Below are 26,422 nucleotides of genomic sequence, written 5' to 3' on the forward strand. Positions count from 1 at the left end.
TGAAACGCCAAGGCAGGAGAGTGAGTTTATTCAGCCAGTATTTACTGAGCCCATACTATGTGCCAGGCACTATTTTAGGTGCTGAGAATACATTCCATTGATGAAAAACATACAAAAATCCCTGTCTCCATTGTGCTTACATTCTACAGGAAGGATATAAGACAACATAATAAATAAGAAATTTATATAGTAAGTTAGAAGGTGATGAGTTCTATAGAAAAAAAAATAACATAGAGCAGTCGTGAGAATGAAGACAAGCCTTATTTGGAAATTTTTCAAAACCAGACACACCAAAAAATATGCTTCTTTCTTGGAAAGTCTGTGAATCTGTAAGTGACAAAATACTTCTGGCCCCTTAATGTTCATGGGATTTTCAAGCAAGAAATTACAGGGATTTTAAAAATATGAAAATGGAACTGAAAACTAGGAAGAGTAACTTTCATAGAATTGGAGCTCAGTACAGGGTTCTTGAGGCAGTGGAATCTGCGCTTACCACGGTTCTAGCAAATTCCAGGATTGTGGCCACAGTGCCAACCACAGTGGATCTGGAGAGTCAAGTCTGTCGAAAAAGGGCTACTGGGGACAGAAAATGTGGAAGAACCCAGGCAGCTTTTCAGGATTTTTTGTTTTATTTCCATTTCCTTTTTAAAATACAGTACCCAATTTTTGTTGTTGTTGTTATTTTCTTATTTTCTTAAAGAAGATGGGTGAGCTCAGTAAAAATGAAAACTGAAAAAATAGGAATGGCCACATCTCCAACTCCATCTCCAAACTCAAATTATTCAAGACGCACCGGCGCATCGTGCATAGGTAGACCGGGTCTTTTGACACCAGTATCAGAGGTGGTTGGTTCTAAACTACCAGGAAGATTTTTTTCCTCTTCTGCTTTAAATTCAAATTTCATTTCAACAAAGCAACAAAGCAATGAGTGTCTAGTTTCTGCCTCAGAGGACTTAGGTTCTCCAAGTAAGAAACGAACATAGGAAATAAATGGTGCTGCCATCTTTCATCAGAAAATTGTATTTTCAGCAAAATGGGAAAGAGGCAGAAAGTCCAGGCTGCAGGACCAGGAAAAAGGAGTGTCCACCCACAGGATACTTACAAATGGATGACTGCACGTATAAAAGGGCTAAGCAGCCCTTTCTAGAGGTAATAGTGTCATTAGGTTGTAATAATTCTCCAGAAACCCGGCAGCCCTGGATTAAGAACATCTTGAAATTATTCCCATGACACAAATTTCCGTTTCCTGCTGTTAAGGCTGCAGTGATACCTCTCTGTGGCATCTGCCACCATTTTATTTCTTTGCAAACCTCCTCCTTTCGAATCAGGAAGTGTACATAAAGTGCAAGTAAGATGCATTCCCTTGCCCCGCGCTTCCAGGATCTTGCTTTGACAGCCAGGATTACCAAATCTATCAATTAGACTGCTGGCCAGCTAGGTCATCTGCAGGTATTTCTGGAGTTAGCAAATGAGTTCATTTGGCAAAAAGAGTGTCTGAAGGTGGATGCAGTCTTGGCAAGAAAACACAAAGTACCATACGCAAGACAGGGGTGTGAATGATGCAAGCAGTAAGGGGGGGTTCTTGTCACCAAGTCGCTGAAGAAGAAGCCTTCTTTGGATCTCAACTCTTAAAGAGAATTCAGGAACTGTTACTAAAATGAACGAGGCCAGCGGATTTCAGAGCAAGGTCAGTCCTCAGTGAGGGCAGGTTCAGTTTTCCCTGGTTTGGGGACAGAAAAGAAAGTGAAGAGGGTAAGGAGCCAGATCTGATGAGTTTAATGTCACAAATGTCACCCCCAGGGCCTCCAATAAATACTTGTCATCTTACAGATCAAAGTTAAGCACAGCGCCTCCTGACAGGGCTTTGGCAAAATGTGTTTTCTTTGGTGTTTGCTGGGTATACAGTCCAGATGGGTCATGGGTTAGGCAATGTTACATACGTCTTTACTGTAGGGTTTCTTAGACTAATTTTTCTTGATTATTATGCCCGTGAGCACTGTGATTCTTCAAGGGAGGGATACAGGATGTAACATTTCCCTCACATGAGGGGCCAGGAATTTACCTTCTCGCAAACTCACTTGTGTTTCAATGCAACATATTTTAGGCAATGCTGCCTTGCGATACCGCTTGGAGGGGACAGGAATGGCATTAAGTTATATTCAGTTTATATTACATGAGCCCACTTTTTATACTGAGAGTCACAGTCCTGTACCAATATAATAAAGGAACCATGATAGGTTGGTTTTCACTGTATTTCCTTTGTATTGTGCCAAAATCATAGGCAAAAATTTAATGTTATGTTTGATGGACAAACATTAATGATAAAAAGTGAACTATTTCCCATCTATTATAAACTGTCACACAAGCTGAGGGCATTCACAGGGGATGGCCTTACTTTTATAGAGCTAAGGCCAGGGTTCCAGAATTTAAGCTGGTCAAAATGTCGATACGGGTGAAGCTAAGCCACAGCTGAGACTAAACAGAGTGTATTAGAATATATAAAGAGGTCTTAAATAAAAGTCAAGAACTAACATGATCAAACAGTCACAGAAAATTATCGAACACATACTAGTTAAATTCCTGAATTTCTTTTTGGCTTCAGCCCTTTCTTCAGCATCAAAGTACCAAACAGTCATGGCGTATCTGTGAAAGATAAACAGATATTAGAAAAGAGACCTTAAAATACTCCCAGAAAATACAAAACACTTCACTATAAATTTCACATCACTGTCATTTGTAAAGCCAACATTAAAACTTTTTCCTATTACCAGAAGTCCACCCCAATTTTAATTTAAAATAAACTTCTCTGGTTGCAAGTCTATTTAAATTTAATAAAACACGTGAGGAATTCCAAGTATGCGCCAGGCATTATCCTGGGCGATGGGAATTCAAATGGTCGTGTGAATACATCAGCCTCTTTCTCAAGGAACTCCATCTGGCTCCAGCAGGGGAGAAAGGCGATTTAACAAATGCTCTAACAGGGCAGGATGAGCTACATGAAAAGGACTCGAAGGGAGTCATTCTGCTAAAGACTGAGGGACCTGAGTCGGTGGAGAGCATGCAGAGAGGAAGAGGCGACATCCGAGTGAAGCTTTGGAGAATAACTTAGCAAATGACAGGCCATTCAAAGCTCTTGGCTTTTTCCCTTTAGCTGTGGACCCTGAGGCAAAGAGGAAATGGAATACTGCTTGCCCTCAAGCTCTCTACTGCACCCCGTTCATTTGCTTTATCCCATCTGCGGGATAGGCTGTAACGGGAGTCACTTCTTGCATGACTTTTCCAAAAGTTTCATTTTCTAATTATTATTAGCTACTGGAATTTCTATAACACTTGATTTTTTTCCAAGGGCTTCCCGTCAACATTTGCTAATGTTTCCCCTGTGACTCTGGTCATGGAGGAACTGGGGAATAATAAAGGAATTCTTCTCAAATGAGCGTCCAATGACTTACCCCATTAAACAAGCCACAAGCAGGCTTTGAGGGTAGAATTAGTTACCCGCTCACCTAGGGCACATCCCAATCTGACATTTCATATGCAACTCTGTACCGGGCTCAGATCTGTGATTTCTGGAGGGGGGACACGTAGACCTTAAGCACTTTACATCTGTGATTTTAATTTAATTATGCTTGTTAAGGTTTGGTCATTATCCTTCTACCCAAACTCTCTCCTCCCTGACCCCAACTGCTATTCCCAATTCCACCTGCACCCCACAGAGCTCCAATACTACCTAGTTTACAGCTTCGGCCATAAAATAAAGGCAAATGAGAAGCAGAATCAGAAATTAAGATTATATCAAGAGTTTCTAGGTTGGGGGGAGCTCAGTGATAGAGAGAGTGTGTGATTAGCAAGCACACAGTCCTCGGTTCAACCCCCAGTACTCCCATTAAATAAATAAAAAAAGAAACTTAATCCCTGCCCCCACCAATTGAAAAAAAAGTTTCTAGATTAATATTAAACAATATTAAGTTGTTCAGTTGCTCTAAAAATCTTCCCATGCATGGTCTTAAAAAAAGTTTTAAAAATCCAATTGTTGGGACATGATGGATACAAGCGAGCCCAAACTAATTTTAAGCTAAGGAAAGGGTAAAAAGGAAGAAGTCTGAATAAATTTCTCTTTCTTTTCTCAAGGTTCTTTCTTTGCTTGCAACTAGCATCTCATAAACTCATCCAGAGTTAACTAGACAGAATTCCTGCTATGTGACAAGCCAACAATCTCTAGAGGTAGTTCAACATTAGGTTTTTTTAAGGAGGGGGCGGAGAAATAAGGAGAGAAGAGAAAAACACTCTGAGGAATTTGGAATCCAAGATGCTCACCTACACGGATAACGGATTTGTTAACAGTTCAGACTAGTGTTAGGTTTTGTGTACTAAAGAATCCAAAGTTTCTCCTTTAATTTTTATTGACTTCAAACAGGTTTGCTATCACCTTTGAGGGGTGGTTGGTCCCTCATATGCATACATCACAAGTTTAGAGAAGTCTCTGGGAACTGGGGTTTGTACAGGAAGTTTCTCAAAAGGAACTGTGGCCCCGGCTGTTACCTGGTCGCATAGGAAGGCTGGACTTCATGGGGGTTCCTGCGGTCTGACCAGAAGAACAAGAGTCTGTCAAAAATGGGCTCCACATCCGCTATGAACGACTTCCCTTCTGGAAATATCCGCAGGACCCCGCCATGTAGCTGAGGGCCGCAAAGAAGGCAGATTATTTCCTGGCCTCGCACACAGTTAAGTAACAATGATATTTCAGCCAAGCCATCTTCCACCCCTGACTCCAAGCATATACTACTCCCCGATTTTTACCTCACACTTTGTACAAAATTTTATTTCAGACTTGGCTAGACGTATCTCCTTATTCACCTCGTACCAAATGAAGTCTTCCCACTCCCACAATAACAAGGCCCATGGATACAAAAATGGAGTCCTGGGAGGTCAAATCATGCCAAATTGCCCGTATTTGACTGTTTTGACCTACACCCCTCCTGCAGCAATTCCATGTGGCTCAGTCTAATATTAACAGCTCACAACCTCCCCTTCAATTAGAATTTACAGCTTTCTTTTGAACTCCCCTGGCTCCTTTGTGACCTCATCAGTTGGAAGTTACATGCTCTTTTTTCTGAACTCATAGACTCTGTATCTTTTATGACATGTATCACTCTCTTCCTTGAATTACCTTATTTTTTTATATGTACACCCAATCTGTACTACTAGAATAACCATATCAAGGCCTTACCCATCCATGATTCCCCTCAGTGCAATGCCTGGCACCCGCAGGCACTCAAATATTTGCTAAATGATTTACACTTTGTGATTTATTGTTATTTATCTGACTTTACTCCCTTCCTATGATGCCACCTTTCAAGATTTTCGAGGACAACTAAGGGATATATTCCAATCATGTTACCCAAATAGGGAGCAGACACAAGCCTTGTCGCTGATTCATTGGTTTCCCAGGTTTAGTTTTTCTGACCTCAGATAAAATATTTTTGCTTTATGACAGCCAGTATCTGCCCTAATGAAAAGGAAATGGAGATGCAGAAGGTTCAAAAGCCAAATAAGCTTAAAAAGTTCTCCAACTTCTCAGACTTCTAAATCATCCTTAACTTTCCAAAATCACACAAATTCCAGACAAATGTTTGTAAGCGTGGAACCAGACTTCATATCTCTGCCCATACGTTCAAAAATACAAAAATAAGCCACAAAGCCTTTGGCATTCACAAACCACAGTAAACTATGGCAAGAGGCCACTAATGAGACGTTACTCTGAGAAAGGGACTTTGTGGGAAACCTCGCTTGAGGATGGTTTTATATCCTACGGTTCTATTTTTGTGAAATTCTCTCAATGTTGCTGCTGGCAGGGAAAAGTATATATCTTATTCTGCACTGAGAGTCATATCAGCTCTGGATTAGACTAGAAAAAAACTGAATCCCCATTTCTAAATAAAAAAAATACCTTCTCTTCACCAACTATCCCTCCCAGAACCTAATAATGACCCCACCTACCCTCTCATCAAATTAACTTTCTATTATTTTCATCTCATCAACTTCAGTACTAATACCATAGGAGGGAAAAAGGAAAATATGCAATAGAAAAGAGTCATGAATGGGAATTATGAACTCCAAACTCCCCTCTAAGTCATCTGAATTTTTTCCCTGTAGTTTCTAACCGCCCACTCTTCTCCCATTACTCCAAGTACCTTGGCATCCCAATTCTTGTTCAGGTAGTAGATGCAGGTGATGCAGCGGCCGTCACCATTGGGGTTGTCTACGTGTCGAACGTAACCTGTTCCATTTCCTGGGTAGCAAGCCACCATCGCCTGTGGAGAAATCCCAAGGAAGCTGGTTAATGAAGCTGAGACAGGCTTCTCCCACCGGGGACCAGCTGAGTAAGGGAGCCTCTCTCGGGTGCTGTGTGACACATGTGGCCACTGGCTTCTTAGGTGCATGCACAGTGTATACATTTGGACTCTTCAGCATATGGGGTTAACAGCCAAGTCACACCTTACGGCTCAGCCCAGTGGAAGGCAGTTCAACAGCACTCCCACAGCCCTAGGACATCTTAGACAGTATTGATACCGGCATTAGGACGCCTGGCCTTTCTGCAATCCTTCTTTTTGAAAAAGCAGGTTCTGGCATCCCACTCTAGACCCACAAAATCAACATCATTAGGTTTGGAGTTAAGGGACTACGCCTTATTAAAAACAAGTGCCCCTCAGTCACTGAATCACTTACTGTCTTTAATCAATGGCTAAAGATACCTGCATTTACAAAGAGACAGGAACCAATCACGAAGAAGAAAAAGGTTAGCCTTGCTCAAAAAAAAAAAAAAAAAAAAAAATGCTTAGGACAGAAAGGAAAGGTCAATTGGAAGCTGTGCCCCAAGCTGTTCACACAGACAACAGTCAGATCCAGTTCTAGAAAAAGCCAGAGACACATCTTAATGTTTTTTATGCTTATCTTCTTCCTACTGACAATTATCAAATCAGGTGATAACCTGAAGTTCTCTTTGTTTGCCCAAGCACTACCTGTATTGACCAGCTGGAGAAATAAAGCAGAAAGCCATACTAAAAATCCTACTGAAAATTACTATTAGGGAATTACTATGAAGAGGGTAACAAACCTCTAATTGTTTCCTGGAAAATTTATAGCAAGGGATAGGAAAAAAAATAGGCAAAGTGTAAAAAGCCAGTTCTTTTCACAGAACACTGCCTTATTTCTAAAATATCTTTATAAGGATGAGACACATGCAGGGAAGATATTGGCAACATAAGATGTGAGAAGGGATATTTTTTCCTATTTTGTTTGCTGATATATTCTTAGTGCCTAGAACAGTTCCTGACACACGGAAGGTATCTGTTTAAATTTGATAAATAAATGTATGATTAGCAAATGGCTCTTTCCTCTAAAGAATAAGTTTACTTTCTACCTAGCTCAGTAGAGATTTCTGTCATTTCCAAAGCATATCTTCAAACGTATATGTAGCAGGAGGGAGGGTATAGCTCAGTGGTAGAGTGTGTGGTTAGCATGCACGAGGTCCTGGGTTCAATCCCCAGTACCTCCATTAAAATAAATAAATGAACATAATTACCTCCGCCTCTTCTCTCCTCAAAAGAAACATATATGTAGCAATCCAGTTCACATTTTCCCTCATAAATGGCAAGGTTGTTTCACTGGTAAAATAATCAGTCAGGTAGAGCCCAAACTAATGCACAGCTTCAATGCCATGGGTGCCAAGTCACTCCCAGTGGTGGCATGACGACATGAACCGGGCATGTAATCTAAAGGCTTCACATGCATTGCATAGAACAAAAGTACAGCTGAATGGTAACTTGGCTTTACAATGATCTTAGGCTTAAATCACCATGTCTCTCAAACTGTATATCCCCATGCAGCTAGCAATCCCCATAACCTGCCCTTGCACATCTAATATGTCAATGCAATGTCATCTTAGAGCTGAAGTTAGGCTGTTAGCTTGAACGTCCTTCAGAGGTGGACTTCTGAGGCTACTGCAATCAAGATTTAACAAATGACGGTACCACCAAGCAAAGGCTAGCTTGGGGAAAGGTGACTGGCAGCAGACAGAAATGTTGAGCCTAGCTGGGGAAGAAGAGATAAATGAAGTCACCTGTAATGACTAGGGAATTACCCATCCCTGGAAGCAGCTCTTAGGATTATAAGAGCCACCACTGAGCCAATAATGAAAGTCACTTAAGCCACAAACAATTATAGGCTGGATTCCCTACCATCTCAGCCTCTCCCTCCTATAAAGCCCTGAAAAGAAGAAAAAAGCACTCCATCAAGGCTACATAATCTTATAGTCTTAAACAGTTCTACTCTTAGGAAAAGGTCAGTGGTCTGGATGTCTGCCATCTAATTCACTCTGCAACTAATCATGTGATCCTGCTTGGTTTCTTTTCTGTAAAGAAGGGCTTGGGTTCCCTGGCCTCTGACGGTCCAAGATCTAAGACTCTATCTAAGCATTAGCCCCAGAAGAAACTTCAGAGGTCTTCAGGGCATTAGGAAGTGTTTATCTGCCTCAGGACTCAGCTTAGATTCAATACTGAAAAAAAGATACAAACTCACAAAAGTACATTCTTTATGAACTGCTACATCTATAAAACACACACATAGAGGAGGAGCTAGCACATTCCAAGGGACTTATTATTAGGACAAAACTCCTAAGTGTCAGCAAAGTCTCTGATTGCTTAAGGGAGAGAAACAGAGAGAATTCTTCTGGCCAGAGTGAATCTTCGCCCTCTCTCCTGGTTCCTGAAACCAGAGCATCAAGTTCCAGACAATGGAGGGAAATCGCTGTGGGCCTCAGTGGGCCAGTCGAAACTACTTAGGCCAATTTTGTCAGTGCTTTCTGGACAAGAGCCACAGGAGATGGGCCTTGACTTGGGCATATTCCCAATATTTGTTGGTCTTTGACACAGCCTAAAACAAGGAGGCAAAGGACGCACTGAGAAGCAAGGCTGATTTCAATAACAAGTCACACGTCTCTGTGCCAAATCGTGCACGGGGCAGAAACAAACTCCGGAAACCGATCAGTTCAATGGAGCTGCCATCCAAACCTCATCAAGCCCAGGAAGGGATTTAGTGTATAAAGGAGGAGAGTGCTTCAGAACAATAAGAACAGAGCCAGGGTACTTCAATTATGTGACAAACAGGCCAAGCAGTAGTACTGACACCCATCAGGAGGAAGTCTTGTTTATTGCAGACTTATTTGCCAAAACTTCCTGACTGGATTTGTATCTGAAATTTATACAAGTTTAATAACGTGTTAGTATGACCTGCAAGAGCACACACAATTTAGTCCCATAGTCCTATTCTTGGATGTGCAGATAAATCCACATATCCCTTTATGCATTTATCATTTCTTTCTCTGACCCCACCGTGGACCACCCCTCACCATCTCCAGATGCCTCTCCATGGCTCTGCAGCAAAAGCAGATGAGTGGAGAGGTGAACCCCTCCCAGGCTCAGAGACTGGCTCAAGACCAGAGATATGTACTCTGGATACCTAGGCGGCCATAGACAGGCAGAAAATGTGTAAGGATTCTTCGAATACGTACACAGACTTACAGAACTTTAACAGCCAAACTCAAGTAACAAAATCTGCTCCTCAAATGCCTCAGGTGGAAAAGAAAACAATGTTTCTGTTAAGAGTTACTATTGAGTTGGCTTCATAAGCAACCGTATCTCACCAATCACAAATTTAAAGTTGAAAAAGGAAAGTCCAGAATTCCCATCCCTGTGCCTCAATATAACACTCTTCATTCGAAACCAACCACAGCTTGACCACACATATAAACCACTTCAAAAAACTGGCACCAGCGACCTCCACTGTCCATCCAGCAACGATGGTCCTTTTAGACCCGCAGTTGGGAAGGGGGTACATCTGGCTCATCCCAGCCTCCACTCAGAATCTTTACTTCTTTAATAACAATCAACAACATAGATTTTCACAGGAACATATGAGCGATGGCTCATGACTTCAGAGTCAGACTCACCAGTGTGACTTGTTCTTAAACAAGTTAGAGTGGCATTTTACACAAATTTTAACTCAGCAAATTAAGACAGTAATCAAGTCTCATTTTATTGGCAAAATCTACAATCAATATGAATCCATTTTTAAAAACTTGTCAAGAATAGCATAACTTCAAAGCTACCAGGCTGAGTGACCTTGAAACTGGTACTTTGATCCACTGCCAAATGCTAGACCCCTCTCATTGCTAAGCAGAAATACCAGCCAATCCTGGTAAGGATTCATTTTGAATTGTGAATGGTCCCTAGCAGAGGATAAGCTGAATAAAATGCAACCTAAATACAGAATAACTGGTACTTAACCTCTTCACATCTCAGTTTTCTCATCTGTAAAATAGGTGTATGAGGATTGAAGGGGATAATCCATGTGAAATGCTTAGCACAAGGCCTGGCACACACTAAGTGCTGCCTAACGTTAGCTGTTTTTAAAGTTGGTGATGTACATGCTGGTCTTCCCCTCAATAGGGCTTCGGAATGTCTTCCCCGTCAGGAATCCAGTTCTATCTAAGAGCTTTGTAAATTCAAATCCAGGACTGGCAAACTCAAACAGCCTTTGGCAATTGCAAGTAACATAAATAATTGAAGTCAATCAGGGATGTACATGGTCAGAAGTCTGGAGTATGTACTGTGCTGCCTACAACAAGGGAATTTGCTATCCTTTGTGATGAGGGGCCAGTGTTACAAAATCTTCAGATTTTAGGAGAGTACCTAAACCACAACTGTATGATAAACTCTCCTGAATATTTTTTATCCCAATTTTAAAATCAGCCCCCGCCCCCCAACACACACACACAAAAACACACCAGGCTGTATTTTGAGATCACTGTCTGAGGTTCTCCTAAGGAGATCAATTCACTCTGTGATACTTCCCGAGCTACAAGCAGGCACCTTCCCCACCTCTCTTTACCAGGCTCAGCTGCACCCTTCATCCTTCAGTGCCATCCACAGTGCACGGGCCTCTGCCAAACTGCCCTCCCCTCAAGTCCCTCCCCCACGTCTGCTCTGGAGATCGCAATGGGGACCCAGGATTCTTCCTCTCTTCACCGTTAAGACACTAACTACATAGAAAATTAGATGTGTCAGGACCTGAGAAGAAATACACAAGACCACGAGGCACCTTGTTTAGCACAGGAAAACAGCCAAGCAAGTCACCAGAGTAGAGAATATAACAGCTGAAAATTTCTGGCCAGAAATGAGTCTGACTTATATTACCTAAATCACTGAAATTAAATTCCTACAGTACAATATTCACAAGGTATCTTTATAACATAATTGCAACGACACAAAGCTTTCGCCAAGAGTTTCAAGAAAATGTCACTAAACAAAATTCGCATTGCTGCCAGCCCCTTACAGAAAAATAAGCTACCTCTCAATGTGATGATGAATAGCTCATAAGCATAAAAAGTGCTTTAGAATATTCTAACTTCTTCTAGGAGGGGGAGGGTATGGCTCAGTGGTAGAGCACGGGCTTAGTATGCATTAGATCCTGTGTTCAATCCCTAGTACCTCCCTTAAAATAAATAAATAAATGAACCCAATCCTCCCTCCCAAAAAACCCACCAAAAAACCCAAACTCCATCTAGGTTGGCATAAAGAAATTAGTTGGCAATAACGTAGGCACTTTAGAGAAAAAAGCAGAAAATGTTATCACTAGTTATCTTGGCATATCTTGCTTGTTATCTAACTTGTTAGTTAAGAGCAAGTCTAGTTACTTCCTTCCTACTAGTGCCCTAGTTAAAGACTGATGTAACAAAATGAAGGAGAACTGGGAAATATGCTTTTGGTTTGTAACTACATGCGTGTCCAGCTACCAGGTTCCCAAAGTTTCAGCATGTGACTGTACAATTCGGACAGTCAACATCCATCAGGTAAGTAATCCTCTCAACAAACCCCAAGTTAGTCACTAAAATATCCCTTCGATTCTGTTTCTACACTGAGAACTACTTCTGCCTTCCTTGTTTGCCCTAAATCCACACTAAAAATTCCTCTCCCTGAACCCAGGTACCCAGAACTCTGCTACATTTAACCTTCCCTCCAATTTAGAACCATACCCATTAGGCCCCCATACCCGAATTCTGTTACAAAGCTTCAGTAATTCTGAAAATGAAAAATCAAAGTTATCAGCAACTTTCAGTTGCTCTGCTGAAGTGGGCCTGCAGGCTCCTGCAGGTCAGGCAAGAGCACAGAGCCTAGAAGGGCAGGGCATTTACCATACTCATTTGAAACCCTATCCTCAGGCAGGCCTCTTCATCAGTGGTCCCTCTTTACTATGAACTTAGTCCTAGCTTTGGGGTCATTTAACCAACCATCAACAACTACCAAGACTCTGGAACCGTATACTCAGTTCTCTTAGCTCAGTGATAATAGCTCCTTGAGATTCTTACATTAAAGAGCTGGGCTCCCACCCCACCCTGAGAAAAGCGCGCACACACACAGACACTCAAAAGCCTGCAGATTACAGACGGCTCTGGGCCTGCAGCCTCTAACTGTACTAGATCTAGATTCTATTCCAGGGGATCCTGCACTTTGTGCATGAACTTGAGTGAATCACCCTGAACTTGAGTGACTGCCTCACCCTTCCCCAGAAGCCACTGAAACTCTCACAAGCCAAGAATTTAAGAGACTATTGTCATTCCTTTCTGAATTGTGCTTAATTCCTCTCCTTGGAGGGGATTCAAGCCCTGCAATTAAGCACAGTAAACAGGCCCGGGAACATCGTCTCGCAGCAATACAGGCTGGGTTTGGGAAGGCGGCCCTTCCCGCGGAGGCCTGGCTCCAGGCCAGCGGGGTGACGGCTGAGTGACAGGGCTACGTGCGCTGCGTGAGGGTGGCAGCCAGCCCACACCCGAGCACAGCCCGGCAGCCTGCAGAGGGAACCAGTACAGGAGAGCCCTCCCCCATCACCCCCCCACGCCCCCGCCCCCGCACCCCACCCCTGCCCCGCCCCAGAGCAAAGTTCTCAGTAAGGACTTCGTTGCAATCATGAAATCTGCAAAAGTCTGCCAGGGCCTGAGTTAAGGAATACCTTTTACCAAATCGTAACAGTTGCCATTTCTTGAAGACCCATGCAGCCAGGTGGCACTTCTGGGTGGTGCTTTACACACATTTTCTCACTTCCAGGTTAAGGCATCTGGCATGAGTCACACTGCCCACAAGTTTTCAGTAGAAGTCATAACCCTGGAAGTTATCATATGGACCAAGAAGTTATCTTATTCCTATGGAAAAACAAATTCATGAGTAATCCTTAAGGCAATATGGGGGTAGGGACTCGCAACATTTAACTTCCTTTGATGTGAGAAACAGCCTTGTCAGAAAAACACAACTTTACAAGGAGCTCTCGAAAGGCTCTGGGTGGAAGGGAGAAAAGAACGTTTGTGACTGCAGGATGTTCAGAGTTGTAACTACGGTGGTCTTTAAATTCTCATCTGGAATGGATCCTAAAATACTTGAGGGAATTCGTGATACGTTAAATACAATTGGTAAGACAAGATTGTACTAATGCATAATATGCAAAAATATATAGTTCCAGTCAAAACAGATCAAGAAAAATGCCTGAAACCATGTTCTCAAGAGAAATCAGGAAATGCTTGATGTGTAATTCCCAGTGAATTTTAAGAATCTTAACTTGGGACACTGTAACTGTGTTGGAAAAAGTTAAGTTAAAGAACTTTCTAGGAAACCAGATCTTACATTCACATTTGGATTTCTGCGCTTGCAAAACTCTATCTGCTAAACAAAAGAAATGACACCCAGCTAGTCAGAACTAGAACTCACGAAACTCAGGAGGCACATTTATTTACTGAACAAACATTTGTACGTGCCTGGTGCTGTCCTATGTGTTTCACAATATTCATTCATTCAATATTCATAACAGCCCCATGAGACAGGGACAATTATCATCTCCATTTTACAGATGAGGAAACGGAGACACAGGAGTGAGATAACTTGCCTCTCCGAATTCAGTTAGTTCAGCTGCAGAGAGTAAAGCCTTAATGATCAGGGCATGCTTTACCAGCATAGCTTATCTAATGTCTAACATTAACCAAGTCACTTTCTTTTTGAGAGAACTAAGATCTTCAGATCTACTTGAAGTATTGGACTCTCTCTCACCCTTTCCATAACGATAGAAAATCATAAAATGCAAAAAAAATTATGAAAAATGAGTGTGCTTGGTATTAAGTGTGAAACAAAGCTCCAAGGCAGTGGGGTGAGGTGGGGTCAGGGTGGGGGAGTTACATTTCACCAAAAGCCAAGAGCAAAGGAAGATGACTCAGTTCCACAGCAGAACACTTGTCCAAGTTGTCTTTGACGGTTATTCCCCCTGCAGGACAAGCTCAATCCCACTCTAACCTCTGTAGCCCCATATCTGCATTGGATGCAACTGGTCAACGATCAGCCCGTGTTTTATCCCCAGGCTGCTCTTTCCCGACCGGTGTCTGTGGAAGAAAATCAGCCTCTCCAGGACCTTTCCTTTTAGCTCAGGTCAACTCCAGCCAAGGTTTTCAGGCTTTTCCAAAGTCAGGAGGCAAATGATCAAATAAGAAAAAACTTTAAAGGAAATACAAAAGTGTACTTCCCTTGGGAAGACGAGGAGGGGCACCTGGTAAACTCAAAGGCCTCCCAGGGAGGAGGCAAATTTTCCTTCCTCAGGTGCAATGCTTATGCAGGAGACATCTTTACTACTACCACGTTAATTAGAGTTCACTGGGTACAGAGCTTTCTAAAATCACTTTAATTAGAATATACTGGACACAGACCAAACAGACTAGCTTACAGGAGGTGTGAGATGCAGAAGACCTCTCAGACAGCTGGGAAGTAAAAGGCTCTTCTGAGAGAAACATCTAAACTCTTCTGAGGAGCAGCAAGGGGACTAGAAACAAAGGAGTGTCTGGCTTGAGTCTGGGGGCACCGATTACTAAGCAAGTTGTCCCATGTCCCTCCAAGATGGGGCCCCAAGATAAGCCCCATTTTACAAATGAAGACACTGAGAGAGACAAAATCTAACATATGGGGCATTACAGAACTAAGTGTGGACTTTCCACCACTAAATACTGCTTCTAAAATATCACGGGAAAGTTGTTCACTGAAAACAGGTGCAGCTATTTCCAGAGTGACTATGAATGATTATTTCCAGAGTGACCGTAAGTGAAATTGTCTTCCTCCAACTCCAAGATAACACAACAAAGGATGCTCAGATGATTCTCGTGGCTTACTGAATACAGACTGAAACCCTTAACTGGGATATCAAAGCTGCCCATGCAGAAGTAGGAAAAGGCAAGTGGCAGCTACTCTCTGACCTCTGCCTAGTCACACCTTTGATTTCAGTCCAATTGGGTTCATCTGTCAACTTTCCTTCCCAGAGTCCCACACCTCAGCCCTCTGGGTCCTCCCTCAGGCGTCGGAACCACCTTAGACTTCTGTGTGGTGTTCAGTCAGAGCATAATAGATGCACAATACAGAGAGAATCATCGGCTCACAAGGCACTCTTTTCCACTTTGTGTTCCTCCAAAATCAATACAGTTCTTTTTCATTCTCCCTGGTGCCTTCAGCTCACACTCCTTGCTGGGCTGTAGGATACAGGTAGGTCAGTGATGCTCCTCAGACATCAACAAAGATTTTGTTCCCTCCATTTGACACAGCAGGAGAGAATCATTTCCAAAGTCTGCTCCAATTCTAGAAAATTAAACTTTATTGGTAGAAATTATAGAAAAATTGTGTGTTGTGTGTACTTAACATGTTAATGTTTTTCTCAGAAATTTCCCAAATGAACCAAAACACTTGCATTTTTGTTTTCACAATGAATAAGCTCAGATCTGATCAACTGAACACTGATTTTCTCACTAAGGGAGAAACTGTGGGACGATCTAGCACCATCCCTATTTAGCCTCCTCGTTTCAATTTTACTCGGTGGTTCTCAAATTTTGGCAAGTATGAGAATTGCCTGCAGGACTTGTAAGTTTCTGATTCACGAGGTTTGGGGAGAAGTGCAAGAATATGCATCTTCCACAAGTTTCCAGGTGATGCTGATGTGACTGGTCCAACGACCACACTTTGAGACTCCATGGCTATTTGGTGGCAAAACCAAGAGTTTCAATGCCTTCCCCTAAATGGTAATAGGTAAAGGGGAATTAGAACTAGTCAGCTGCACTAGTTAATTTGGGGAAGAGGAAGTGGTAGGTAGAAGAGCAAGGAAGTGAGAGGAATTCCTGTAGGGCAGTTTCTGGCACCAGCTTTGATTCCTGAAGCTGGCAGGAAACATTCCAACTGCAACTGTGTAACACTGCGGAGGATTACTGCCATGTCAGCGCCGGGGTGTGACTCTTGGTAGAGTCAGCTCTCTTCTTCTGGAGTCCAGTCAGAGGCACTGAAAGCACCTATTTGCTCTATCAGATGAAATTTTAGTCTCAATTTTCATTTAGTTCCTTATAATCCCAGAGGTAGATTATTTATTATTGTACCCATGTTATAGATGAGGAAAGTGAAGCACAGAGAACTGACACGCCCAAGATCACAGTGCAATGAAATGTCTATCCCAGTGCTAAGTAGAAGGCACTGATTAAGTAAAAATGCAAACATGAAAATCAACCTCGTTCCTAAAGAAGTGGAAATTGAGGTCCTGAGATGCTGCCTGCCAGGGGCTGAGCAAGGACCAGAAGCCAGGGTTCCAGCCTTGCAGTGCTGGCTTCTCTGAGATCTGTAAGTAAGATCTGCCAGGATCCAAGTGTGACTCAGTACTTTCTAGGGCCGAGCACAGAATTTCAGAACTGAGGGATTTATTTACAAAGCCAAAGTTCCTCCTTTGAGATGGTCTCTCATAGCCTGTTAATGTAATAAAGTAGCTAAATCCTTTAGCATCAAATTAGGGATCAAGTTGTAAAAGCTTTCTTTCCTTTTTTTTTTTTTCCCGCCTAACAAAATATTTATAGCTTTTTTGACACCCTGACATCTTTAAAATCGACATTCCTTTTAAAGATGAATTTAAGTCAACAGTACAGGACTGTTAGAGGCACTAAAAGTATATATCAAGCTTAATAGTCTCTGTCTTCAAAGAATTTATAAGCAAATGGGGGGCAGGGTGAGCAGCCAAAGAAATGTCCCGGGGCGGCCTGGGCTGAGCCACCCACAGTGCTCCAGGGAGCAGAAGGGAACTACATGGAGAAGGCACTAAAATGGATTTTGAGGAGAAGACAATGGGGAAGCTGAGTTTGCCAGGCAAATCAGTTTCTAGCACTTCAGGGATTTGGAGGGAAGGAAGGTGGTCAGTGGGAGATTAACTGTAGAAAGGTCAGATAGGGTCAGACGTGGAAAGCCGTAAATGGCACATGGAGTTCACAGCATGTACAGTGGACAATGGGGAGAGAGCACAGTGGATCTGGTGGATTTTTAAAGCACGGAGACTGTGTGATTAGCACTGGGTTTTATTTTACTTACAATCTGACAGAAGCACAAAAATGGATTACAGGAAGAACAGGAACCAAAAGCAGGTAGGTGATTTATGGTTCAAGTATCTTGAAAATACTTCCTTCCTTCCTCAAGGATTTCTACTATGAAAGAGAAACACAATTTAGTTAAAAAAAAAAAACAAAAAAACTTGAGGTTCCACAGTGAACCTAAAAAAACCCCTCAAAAGCCAAAACACACAAAATAGCCAAATTTTGACCAACAACAGTGCATGTTCCTGCCTGAAACTTCAATATTTAAAAGTTTAGTTTATTTACTCCAATCAAATTAACCTGCAAAACAATATATATAGGAAAGAAGACATTGGGGAAAAAAAAAAGACAGCAACTCACCACCAACGTTGTGTGGGGTATGGAGATTTCTGAGTAATAGTCCCTCAGGTCTGACTAGACAGATGAGAAGAAGTGGGAGGGGACATGGAGGGAGGGGCACAGACAGAATCTGTTTTAGGTGTCTGGAGAAAACAGAGCAAGCTCCCAAAAGTATTCAGACCCTTTATAACTATACATCTCCGAACAATGCTAAAAAATTAGAGTACTATCCTGAATACTGCAAAACAACTTCAGGTTCCCCTAACAGAACCAAAAACAGATGTCGCTGACACCTGGGACTGAGTTTTTCAATTTGTCTTCTCCCCACTGGCAAATAATGAAGACTACTATCATATTCTTTGAATCTTTGTATTTATTTTTATAGCATAATATTTTGGCTTCATTTTGGAAGGAGAAATAATAGTTAATATGAGATAGGCACATTCACTCCAGAACTTGAGAAACATTGATCATTGCATCTCCTAAAGAATCAAAAATTGGTTTGACTGAAAAGAGAACTACCATATGACCCAGCAATTCCACTCCTAGGTATGTACGAAAAAAACAAAAAACACTAATTCAAAAAGATACATGCACCCAATAGTCACAGCAGCATTATTTACAATCACCAAGGCACAGAAGCAACCCAAGTGTCCATCAGCAGATCCATGGATAAAGAAAATGTGGTGTATATATACTGCTCAGCCATAAAAAGAATGAAATTTTGCAATTCGCAGCGACATGGATGGACTTGGAGGGCATTATGCTAAGTGCAGTAAGTCAGCAAGAGAAAGACAAAAAATGTATGATATCAGTTTTATCTGGATTCTAAAAAATACAACATAGGAACAACAGGAAAAAAACGTTTAGAAGCAGACTCACAGATGTAGAGAACAAATTAGTGGTTACCAGTGGAGGCGGGGTAGGGAGCAATATAGGAGTGGGAGAACGGGAGGTACAAACTACTGGGTGTAAGATAGGCTCAAAGATGTAATGTACAACACCGGGAATATAGCCATTTTTGTAGTAACTGTAAATGGAAAATCACCTTTAAAAATTGTATAAGAATAAAAAATTAAAATTAAAAAAAATTGGTTTGACTTAAGGAGGTATTAACATTGTAATGAACACGAAGGACACTCGGTGCGTAGGTATCAAATGAATCCAACACAAGATCTGAAAGCCTGCATTACACAACTGCAAACCCATGCATCTGTAAGGCTGGGAATGGGTTGGGGCAGGGGATGAAAACAACACTCAGTCACTCCCAGCTCACCAAAAACAAGAATATAGACTCACCCACAAATCAATATCAAAAGAAGATACAGAATTAAGGTAAGAGCCCTACTGGATTAAGATTGAAATCATCAAGGGAAATGGGATACAAATTCTATGTAGGATGAACCAAGCTAACTAATCTTGCTTGGCAAACAGACTCAGAGCTCTGAACCTGAGCCAAATCAACGGCTCCTGGCAATCTGCCAAAGCCGAATTCCTCAGTCTGGCATCATAAAATGATTTGTCTGTTGAATTTACAATTCCAGTGTCTCTGGATTCAGCTACCCACTGGGCACTCCTGGCAGCTGCCCAGCAGAATACATCTGAACTATCATTACTGTCAGAACATGTGCATTTGACAAACACTAGAGAAAAAGGACACCCATTTCTTAGAGCAACATTAGTTAACAGCCACAAAATGCTGCTACAAAGGAATTATCAAGTCTGTAGCTATAACAATGAATGAAGCATTAGTAACCTTCTCCATAGTGCTAACCTGCGAGCTGCCCCTTGGTGGTCAGGAAACACAGGTCAAACTGTCATTGGATTTACCCGAGGCCACAAAGGTGAGTCAAGAGCGGAGGTCGTGCCAAACTCAGCAAATATGGCCCACAGGCGAGGTGCCCTCTGAGCTTTATCCTTAAGTGCCAGGATGCTTGGAGATGTTTCTAAGATAAGCTCTGCTCATTATGGGTTAAACTCCATCCCCAACTTTTGGCACATCAGAGGTGTCTCCCATACACGGTGCGTCTTAAGAATGGAGTTGTAATGTGCAAGGCTGCTTGTTGTTTACACAATCTGAAAAATTTCTAGCCAGAGCCGGGAACTGGGGAAGAATTTACAAATTTTGCTTGAGCTGAGTAAGGTCAGAAAGAGAAATAATTCCCAACACCCGGAAGTCGAATGCACGGATAGGCTACATAATTCCACCTCAGGATGCTTACCAATTTTAAGTCAGAATTGTACTTAAAAATTATAAATCACTGGCCATCTGAAGTTTAATGCTTATTTTCTACATATAAAATTCTGAAAACAGTGAACAGATTCTAACTTCTTCAAACAAAGAGCCAGATGGACAAATGAGATAAACAACTGTTTTAAGATTGTCGTGGTAAATTAAAGAACATGATTGATTTTAACAGGTTACATCCTAGCCCTAGTTTTCTTGAGTTAAAAATATTTAATAAAGTAGAGCAACTCTTTTTTCCTTAAAAAAAAGAAAATCCCAAATAAAACACTGATGCAACTGATTTAAACTACCAACCCTGTCTCCCAGTCTACCTGACAGATGAAGAACCCCAGCCAGGGTAGCTCCTCTCTATTAAAGAATCTTTGCTGAGGCCCAAGACCTACCCAAGGGCCTATGCAAAACCTCATCACTCCAAATATAAAAATTACCTAACTGCTGAATGAGGAGGAATTGGACAAAAGTGATTTCTGATACTTCTCCAGCTCTAAAAACCTCTATTATTAAAATCCTTATAATTTTGGTCACTTATTTTGGTCACTTCATGTTAAGTAAATAGAGAAACTGGAGAAAGCCCAAAGAAGAGAAACAAAAATGACCAGTCAGTGTAAAAGTGGACTATTTATCAAGAAAAAGAGAAAGCAAAGTTGATGACTATTTCATACCACTCAACTTCCAGCCTATTTCTTTAAGTGCTGTTATAATCACTTTACACCTCCTTTATCCCACCCATGTACAGGTCTACCGCAGTGTAAGACATGTGAATGAATAAATTAAATTGATACCCCCTGATTTCCCGCTTCACTGCAAGCAGACAGAGTTATGGTGGAGCGGCCAGTGGCCCAAAATTGAGCAAGAGAAATTATAAACACACATACATACCTTCTTTCCTTTGTTCCCAAGCATCATTCAACAAAACAGACCAAAAACACTCTGAAAACTCACCTAATGGAGACACGTGCTTCACTGTCTCTGAGGCTGTATTCCGTAAATTATTTCCTTGGATATATTTCCTTTCTCCAAGAGTTAAGTTACTTTTAAATACAAAACCTTTCATAAGAGTCCTCACATCCTTATAGCAGGATGTTCCAGTGCTTCAAACTCAGTGCCTCCTCCCCCTAAAATACGTCATTCACAGATAAATTTTTAAGATTTTAATTGCAGAGACACCATTTATGATGTCTAGTCTTCAAATCCTGTGCTCTGAGAACTACACCTCCCATGGGCCTTGGCAATCGTATTTGTGATATATGCCCCCCCCTTGGGTGGTTACCCCCACCCAAGGCTTATAGGTCCCCTGAGCCATGGAGAGACCATCATACTTTCCCCCAGGGAATGAAAACAGGGATTCTAGAACGTTAATCAAGTCTCTGTTGAACTCAAACTGAGGCTGAGATGGGCCACTGTGGGGCAGCCATCCTGAGCCTGGTGCACGGAAAGGCAGCAAGAGTGGGAAGACATAAAGAGGACAAGCAGAGAAGCACAGGTGGAGGCCACAGAGCACCAGAGAAAGGACTGACACACCAGCTGTCCTGGATGTTAAGGACTCACTGGTTCCTAGCTCACGGCTCCAGTCTTCTGGGAACCCCAACCGCATTTCCGACACTTGAGTCCTGAGAGAGATCCTGATCTTCGAAATGCATTATCCCAGGTTTGCTCAAAGTAGTTGGCAACCATGATAGATTCCACCAAGTAAGGAATATTCCTGACATCACAGGAGGAGGGGCCCAAACTGTTACTGCTCTAACAGCAAAGGCACAAACCCACCACTTTGTAACACACTGTCTGTTACCCAGACTTACTGCTGTTTCATCATTTCTTTGTGTTGCTTCCAGGGGAGGACTGACCTGTTGATTCACAGAACCAGCCCATAACCCCATCAGCCAGAGCTGCTCCAGGGGGGATCCTAACCACCAACCTGGTTAACAAACATTCTTTCTGCGAATAACACTAGAAAAACACTAGCACAGCACTCCATTTTCTTCTTCAAATGTTCTTAACCGATCCACTTCAAGGTTTAGGTTTTGTCTTTTGTCTTTTTTAAGCTTGAGAATTAATCAAGTGTGAATTAGAGGATCCTTCAATTCAAAAGTATATGTGAATGTAAGCTCTCGGAGGCAGGGGTTCTGCCTGTCCACCTTTGTGTTCCCACTCCCTGCACAGCACCCCGCAGTGAGTGAACATCTGCTGAATCAATGAAAGGAGGGCAAGGAGGAGCCTGACAGTCCAGAACACAAACTCTGGGGTCAGGCAGAGCTGGGTTAGAATCCCAAATCTCCCCTTAAACCATTTATGAAGGCTCTGAATTCTGCTAAGAATTTCATGTACGTTATCTTATTTCATGCTCCTTCCCCACAAAAGCTTTAAGGTATGATCTCTCATTTTACACTTAGGGAAAACTTAGAAACTCACCTATAGCCACGAGGTTAGGAACCCCAAGTCTAAGCCCCAATCCCTACGACAGACGGCATTTACTGCTTACTTTATGAAAATGATTTAATCACTCAATTTGCCGAAGATTACGGTTCTGAAGACTAAGTCAGACAGATAGTGTCTGAAAAAGTGCTTAGCACAGTGCCAGACAGAGCAACTCGCTCATTAAAAGGTAGTTATTATTAGAGTTACTAACCAGTGAGTCCACAGTGAAATGCTTCAAGCAGGACTTTGAGTTCTGTAAATTACACGTTCTCTGGAAAAAAGCCATTTCCAAGATCCAGGCAGCCAAAGCAAAAGGAGCAAATGATGGCCAATATTTATCTTGGATATGGTCTAAATTCTCCAAAAGGGAGTAAGATAAGAAAGCTTTTGATAGCCTGAAAGCAATGATCAGGCTTGAAGTTAGGGGGCACCATACAGCTGTATATCATAGAAACGACTTCCCCAGAGAGTCTTCAGCACCCTTGGATTTTTCTCCAACAAAGCAGAGGTAGATAAACTCTGCTCAGTAACAACTTCTGTGGCAGGGAGGGGAACCCTTCAATATTTCTTTCTATATGTTTCCACAATTTCAGCTTTAGGCCCAGTATATATTCCTATTTTATTTCCAATGCCTCTACTATTGTTTCATTGAGATAAAGGGCATGATTGCATTACCCAATGACCTTTAAAAGTTCAGGGGAAAAAGTGATTAGAATTTAAGCACTGATAAGCAGAGCACCAAGAAATTATAAAGTACCTAAAAAACAACTGGTCTAAAATATGTAAACGTATATACTGGCAATTGTTTAAAATGGGTGATGGGAACTCATTATACTAGCCACTCTACATTTATATATGTTTGAAAATTTCCATAATAAGTTACAAATAAATTTTTAAAATAAAGGTACAACTTCTGCCTTTTAAAAGTTTAGTTTTTACTGAAACCTGCTTGAAGGATGCAGCAGTAAACTGGGTCCGTATCACTCCTCTGGGAAGCAGCACAGAGTAGGGCACTCAGTTGAGGGAAGAGAAGTAAATAAGGTTAAACTAAGGAGGAACTAACATAAGTCATTTAGACATGTAATATGTTTCTACAATGTTTTAATAATGAACTTCAAGTAAGAGACCCAGGGCCAGAAGACATTACGAAGGATTATACTTAAAAAAGAGACTTCTTCATTTAGAAAAAATTTGTTTGAGTGTAAGAATTGTTTGCTCAAGCTTGGTTTATTTACATTTGGTTCTAGATGGCCAGAGAATATCCTAGTCTAGAGGTGATTTTTCTAAAGGGCAGAAATAAAAAGCTTTGTGCAAACGGCGAAAAGGAAAGCTGGAAATTAAGATATGGGCACATGCTCCTTAAGCGGACAAAAGATGAATTTTCTCCTTCCAGTTCAGTCATTTTCTGAAAGGGTTAACTGAAAAGTTATTTGTTCTACCCAGAAGCTAAACCATAATTGAAGGATCCTATCTGGAGATCTTTTTTTCCCCCTTTCCCAGATGTATATAGTGCTTTTCATTCAATTTGTGGAGTTAAATTCTAGCCTAAAACCCTACCACTGTCCATTAAGTCAAAGCTAAAACAACAAAAAACCAAAAAACCTAACTTTCAAGTATGTTTATGATCTCTTTCTATCACTTAATTGTGATCTCCCTCAGAGCAGATTATGTTCCTAGAATGCTGGGGGCAAAATTCCTAACACCTAAATTCAAAAGAAACTTTAAAAAACTGATCAGAAGCCATTTGTGTTCAAGGTTGAAGGTACAGGCATCTCTACAATACTGAGGCTAGCATTCCCCTTCCCCCCAACCCGAAAGTCGTGGTCATTTAGTACAAAAACAAAACTAATCAAGACAAAAATGGCTTTCTACTCCATTACCAAAATGATGGAACAAGAGTCAAGAAGCACTTTACCATTAATCTTCTACAGAATCCAGCTAACTGAATTTTCCCCTAATCAAAATAAAATTTAGGAAGCAGCAATTTCTGTTAAGATTTTCTTTACTTGCATCCTATTAATAAGAATGTTTTCAGATATTCTAACCATGTCCTCCTAGTTGAAAGGTATACAGCAATCTATTTCTCCTCTACTCCACTCGTCCAACCCAACCCCTTCATTTCTACACATTTCCAGCAGTCAACTCTTGCCCTTTGTTAAGAGTGTTCCTCTCAGCTTATGGGACAAATGAGACGACAGTGGTGTGTTTTATCACAGGATCAATCTTATATTGAGAAATACATATAGTGCTATAGAATGGTATGCAGGTGGATTTTCACCTTCCTTCTCATGGTAGTATGTCTTGCCTCACTGTGTTAAAAGTTTTCTACAGTCCTGAGTGCCCCTTGCCCAGTCCACAATAAAAGAGGTACAGCTCACTCTCAGAACTGCCCTGGAAAACTGGCTGGATCATCATTTATACAAAAGACTGAGTAGCTGGACTACCCCAACGTAATATACATGCACCAGTATCATGGTACTCCATGTTCCCATATTTCTGCCAATCTACCTGTAAATGTTTCCAAGATAAATGACCACCCAGGGAATGACTTCTGGCTATGGGAACAAAAACATGGTTTCTTTCCAGAGGTGCCTGACCACACTCTCCTGATCACTTAACTAGTTGTTCTGAGTGGATTTCCCCAGCAATTGGTAGTTAGGAAAGGTTAGTGGTGGCTGGGGCTCAGCACCAGGAGAGAATTTTCACATAAGTAGATGATCTAATAATGTCCTAGGTGCAACAAGCCAAGGGCAGCTCTCAAAAGCTAAGGAGAGCTTTACTCTTTCACAGGTCAAGCTTCCCATGCTTGCCAAACTCCACAAACCAAATGCCTCACTGTGAAATCACAACTATCTCTAGAAGTCCTTAAGAGTGCTTTTGTTGGAATCCCCTCTCAACACAATGAAGGGCTGAAGGGCAAGATTAAGTGATTTTAAAGTAGACATTTAAGATCATGCGTTCATGTGTGTCTCGACCATACATTATGCTTCTAAAAACCTGTCCAAACGTGGCGGGGGGTGAGAAGGGTGGGGACCAGGCGGACTTCTTGTTTCATGGTTAAAAACTAAAGTTCAATTGCAGCCCTGCCAAGGCGAAAGACAACCGACTGCGCACGTCCCCGGTCCCCACGGGCTGCTGCAGCGGCGGGGCGCCCGCGTGCGTCCTACCTTGGACCTTTCTTTGACGTAGTATTTGCCCAGCCGGCTCCCGCAGTACAGGACCAGTCGGTCGATGAGGGACAGGAGAAAGCTGATAGCCTCGCAGCCTTCCTCGTTGCCCCCGATCCACGTGATCTGGTCGCCCCGCAGGTGCCGCTTGGAGACGCCGGCGCGGGGCCCCGCCAGCTGGCCGTCCCGCAAGGCCCCATTGCAGTGCAGCTGCTTGACGCGCTCCAGGACGCAGTCGCCCACCACCTCGCCCAGGAAGTTGTCCAGGTAGCAGAAGCCGACCTCGTGCAGACAGGGCACGATGTACTCCAGGGCGATTTTCTCCAGATCCAGCCTCATGATGTGTCCCAGGGGCATCTCGCCCGCAGAGCCGAGCTCGGGGACCCCCAGTGTGCACCCGGAGAGGGAGCGACCTGCGCGCGCGCTCAGCCGAGGCGCGCGGAACTTGGCCCGGGGTTCAGCTACCTGCGGCGGCCACGGTCCCCGAGCCACCGGGGCGCCAGGGAGAGGGGAAAGTTGCTCGCAACTCTGGGGAGGAGGGGATCCCGTTCAGGGGCCAGCGGGAGTTGTGCGGGGCTCCACGACTCAACGCCAGGACTGCCCCAGCGAGGAGTGAGGGGGCCCCTTTTGGAGATGCCGAGCCGCCCTTGGTGCGGCGGCGGCCCCAGGCGGGGAGAGGATGAGGTCCAGCCTCTGAGCCGGCCGACTCGACGCGTCACCGGCCCCGCCCAGGCCCCGCCCCGGGACCGCCCCCGGGACAGCCCTTCCACCCGGCCGGTC

General features: G+C 42.6%; 1 protein-coding gene across 1 annotated transcript; it reads right to left on the reverse strand.

Moving 5' to 3' along the window:
* On the reverse strand, positions 1 to 26,332 carry EGLN3 (egl-9 family hypoxia inducible factor 3). Its single transcript, XM_014564812.2, has 5 exons — positions 25,643 to 26,332; positions 6,192 to 6,311; positions 4,540 to 4,676; positions 2,570 to 2,643; positions 1 to 1,720 (listed from the first exon to the last, which is right to left on the reverse strand). Exons 1-5 carry the CDS (start codon positions 25,997 to 25,999, stop codon positions 1,689 to 1,691), a joined length of 720 nt encoding a protein of 239 aa, XP_014420298.1. The 5' UTR covers positions 26,000 to 26,332; the 3' UTR covers positions 1 to 1,688.
* Between the last annotated feature and the right edge of the window lie 90 nt (positions 26,333 to 26,422).

The sequence above is a fragment of the Camelus ferus genome, chromosome 6 (genome assembly GCF_009834535.1).
Source record: "Camelus ferus isolate YT-003-E chromosome 6, BCGSAC_Cfer_1.0, whole genome shotgun sequence".
NCBI lineage: Eukaryota > Metazoa > Chordata > Mammalia > Artiodactyla > Camelidae > Camelus > Camelus ferus.

Coding starts and splice junctions, on each gene's coding strand:
- EGLN3 (XM_014564812.2), bottom strand. CDS start 25,999: ATGCCCCTGGGACACATCATGAGGCTGGATCTGGAGAAAATCGCCCTG. Junction 6,312..25,642: donor ACGTCAAAGAAAGGTCCAAG/GTAGGACGCACG, acceptor ATTTCTCCACAG/GCGATGGTGGCTTGCTACCC. Junction 1,721..2,569: donor GAAATTCAGGAATTTAACTA/GTATGTGTTCGA, acceptor TCCCCAAACCAG/GGAAAACTGAACCTGCCCTC.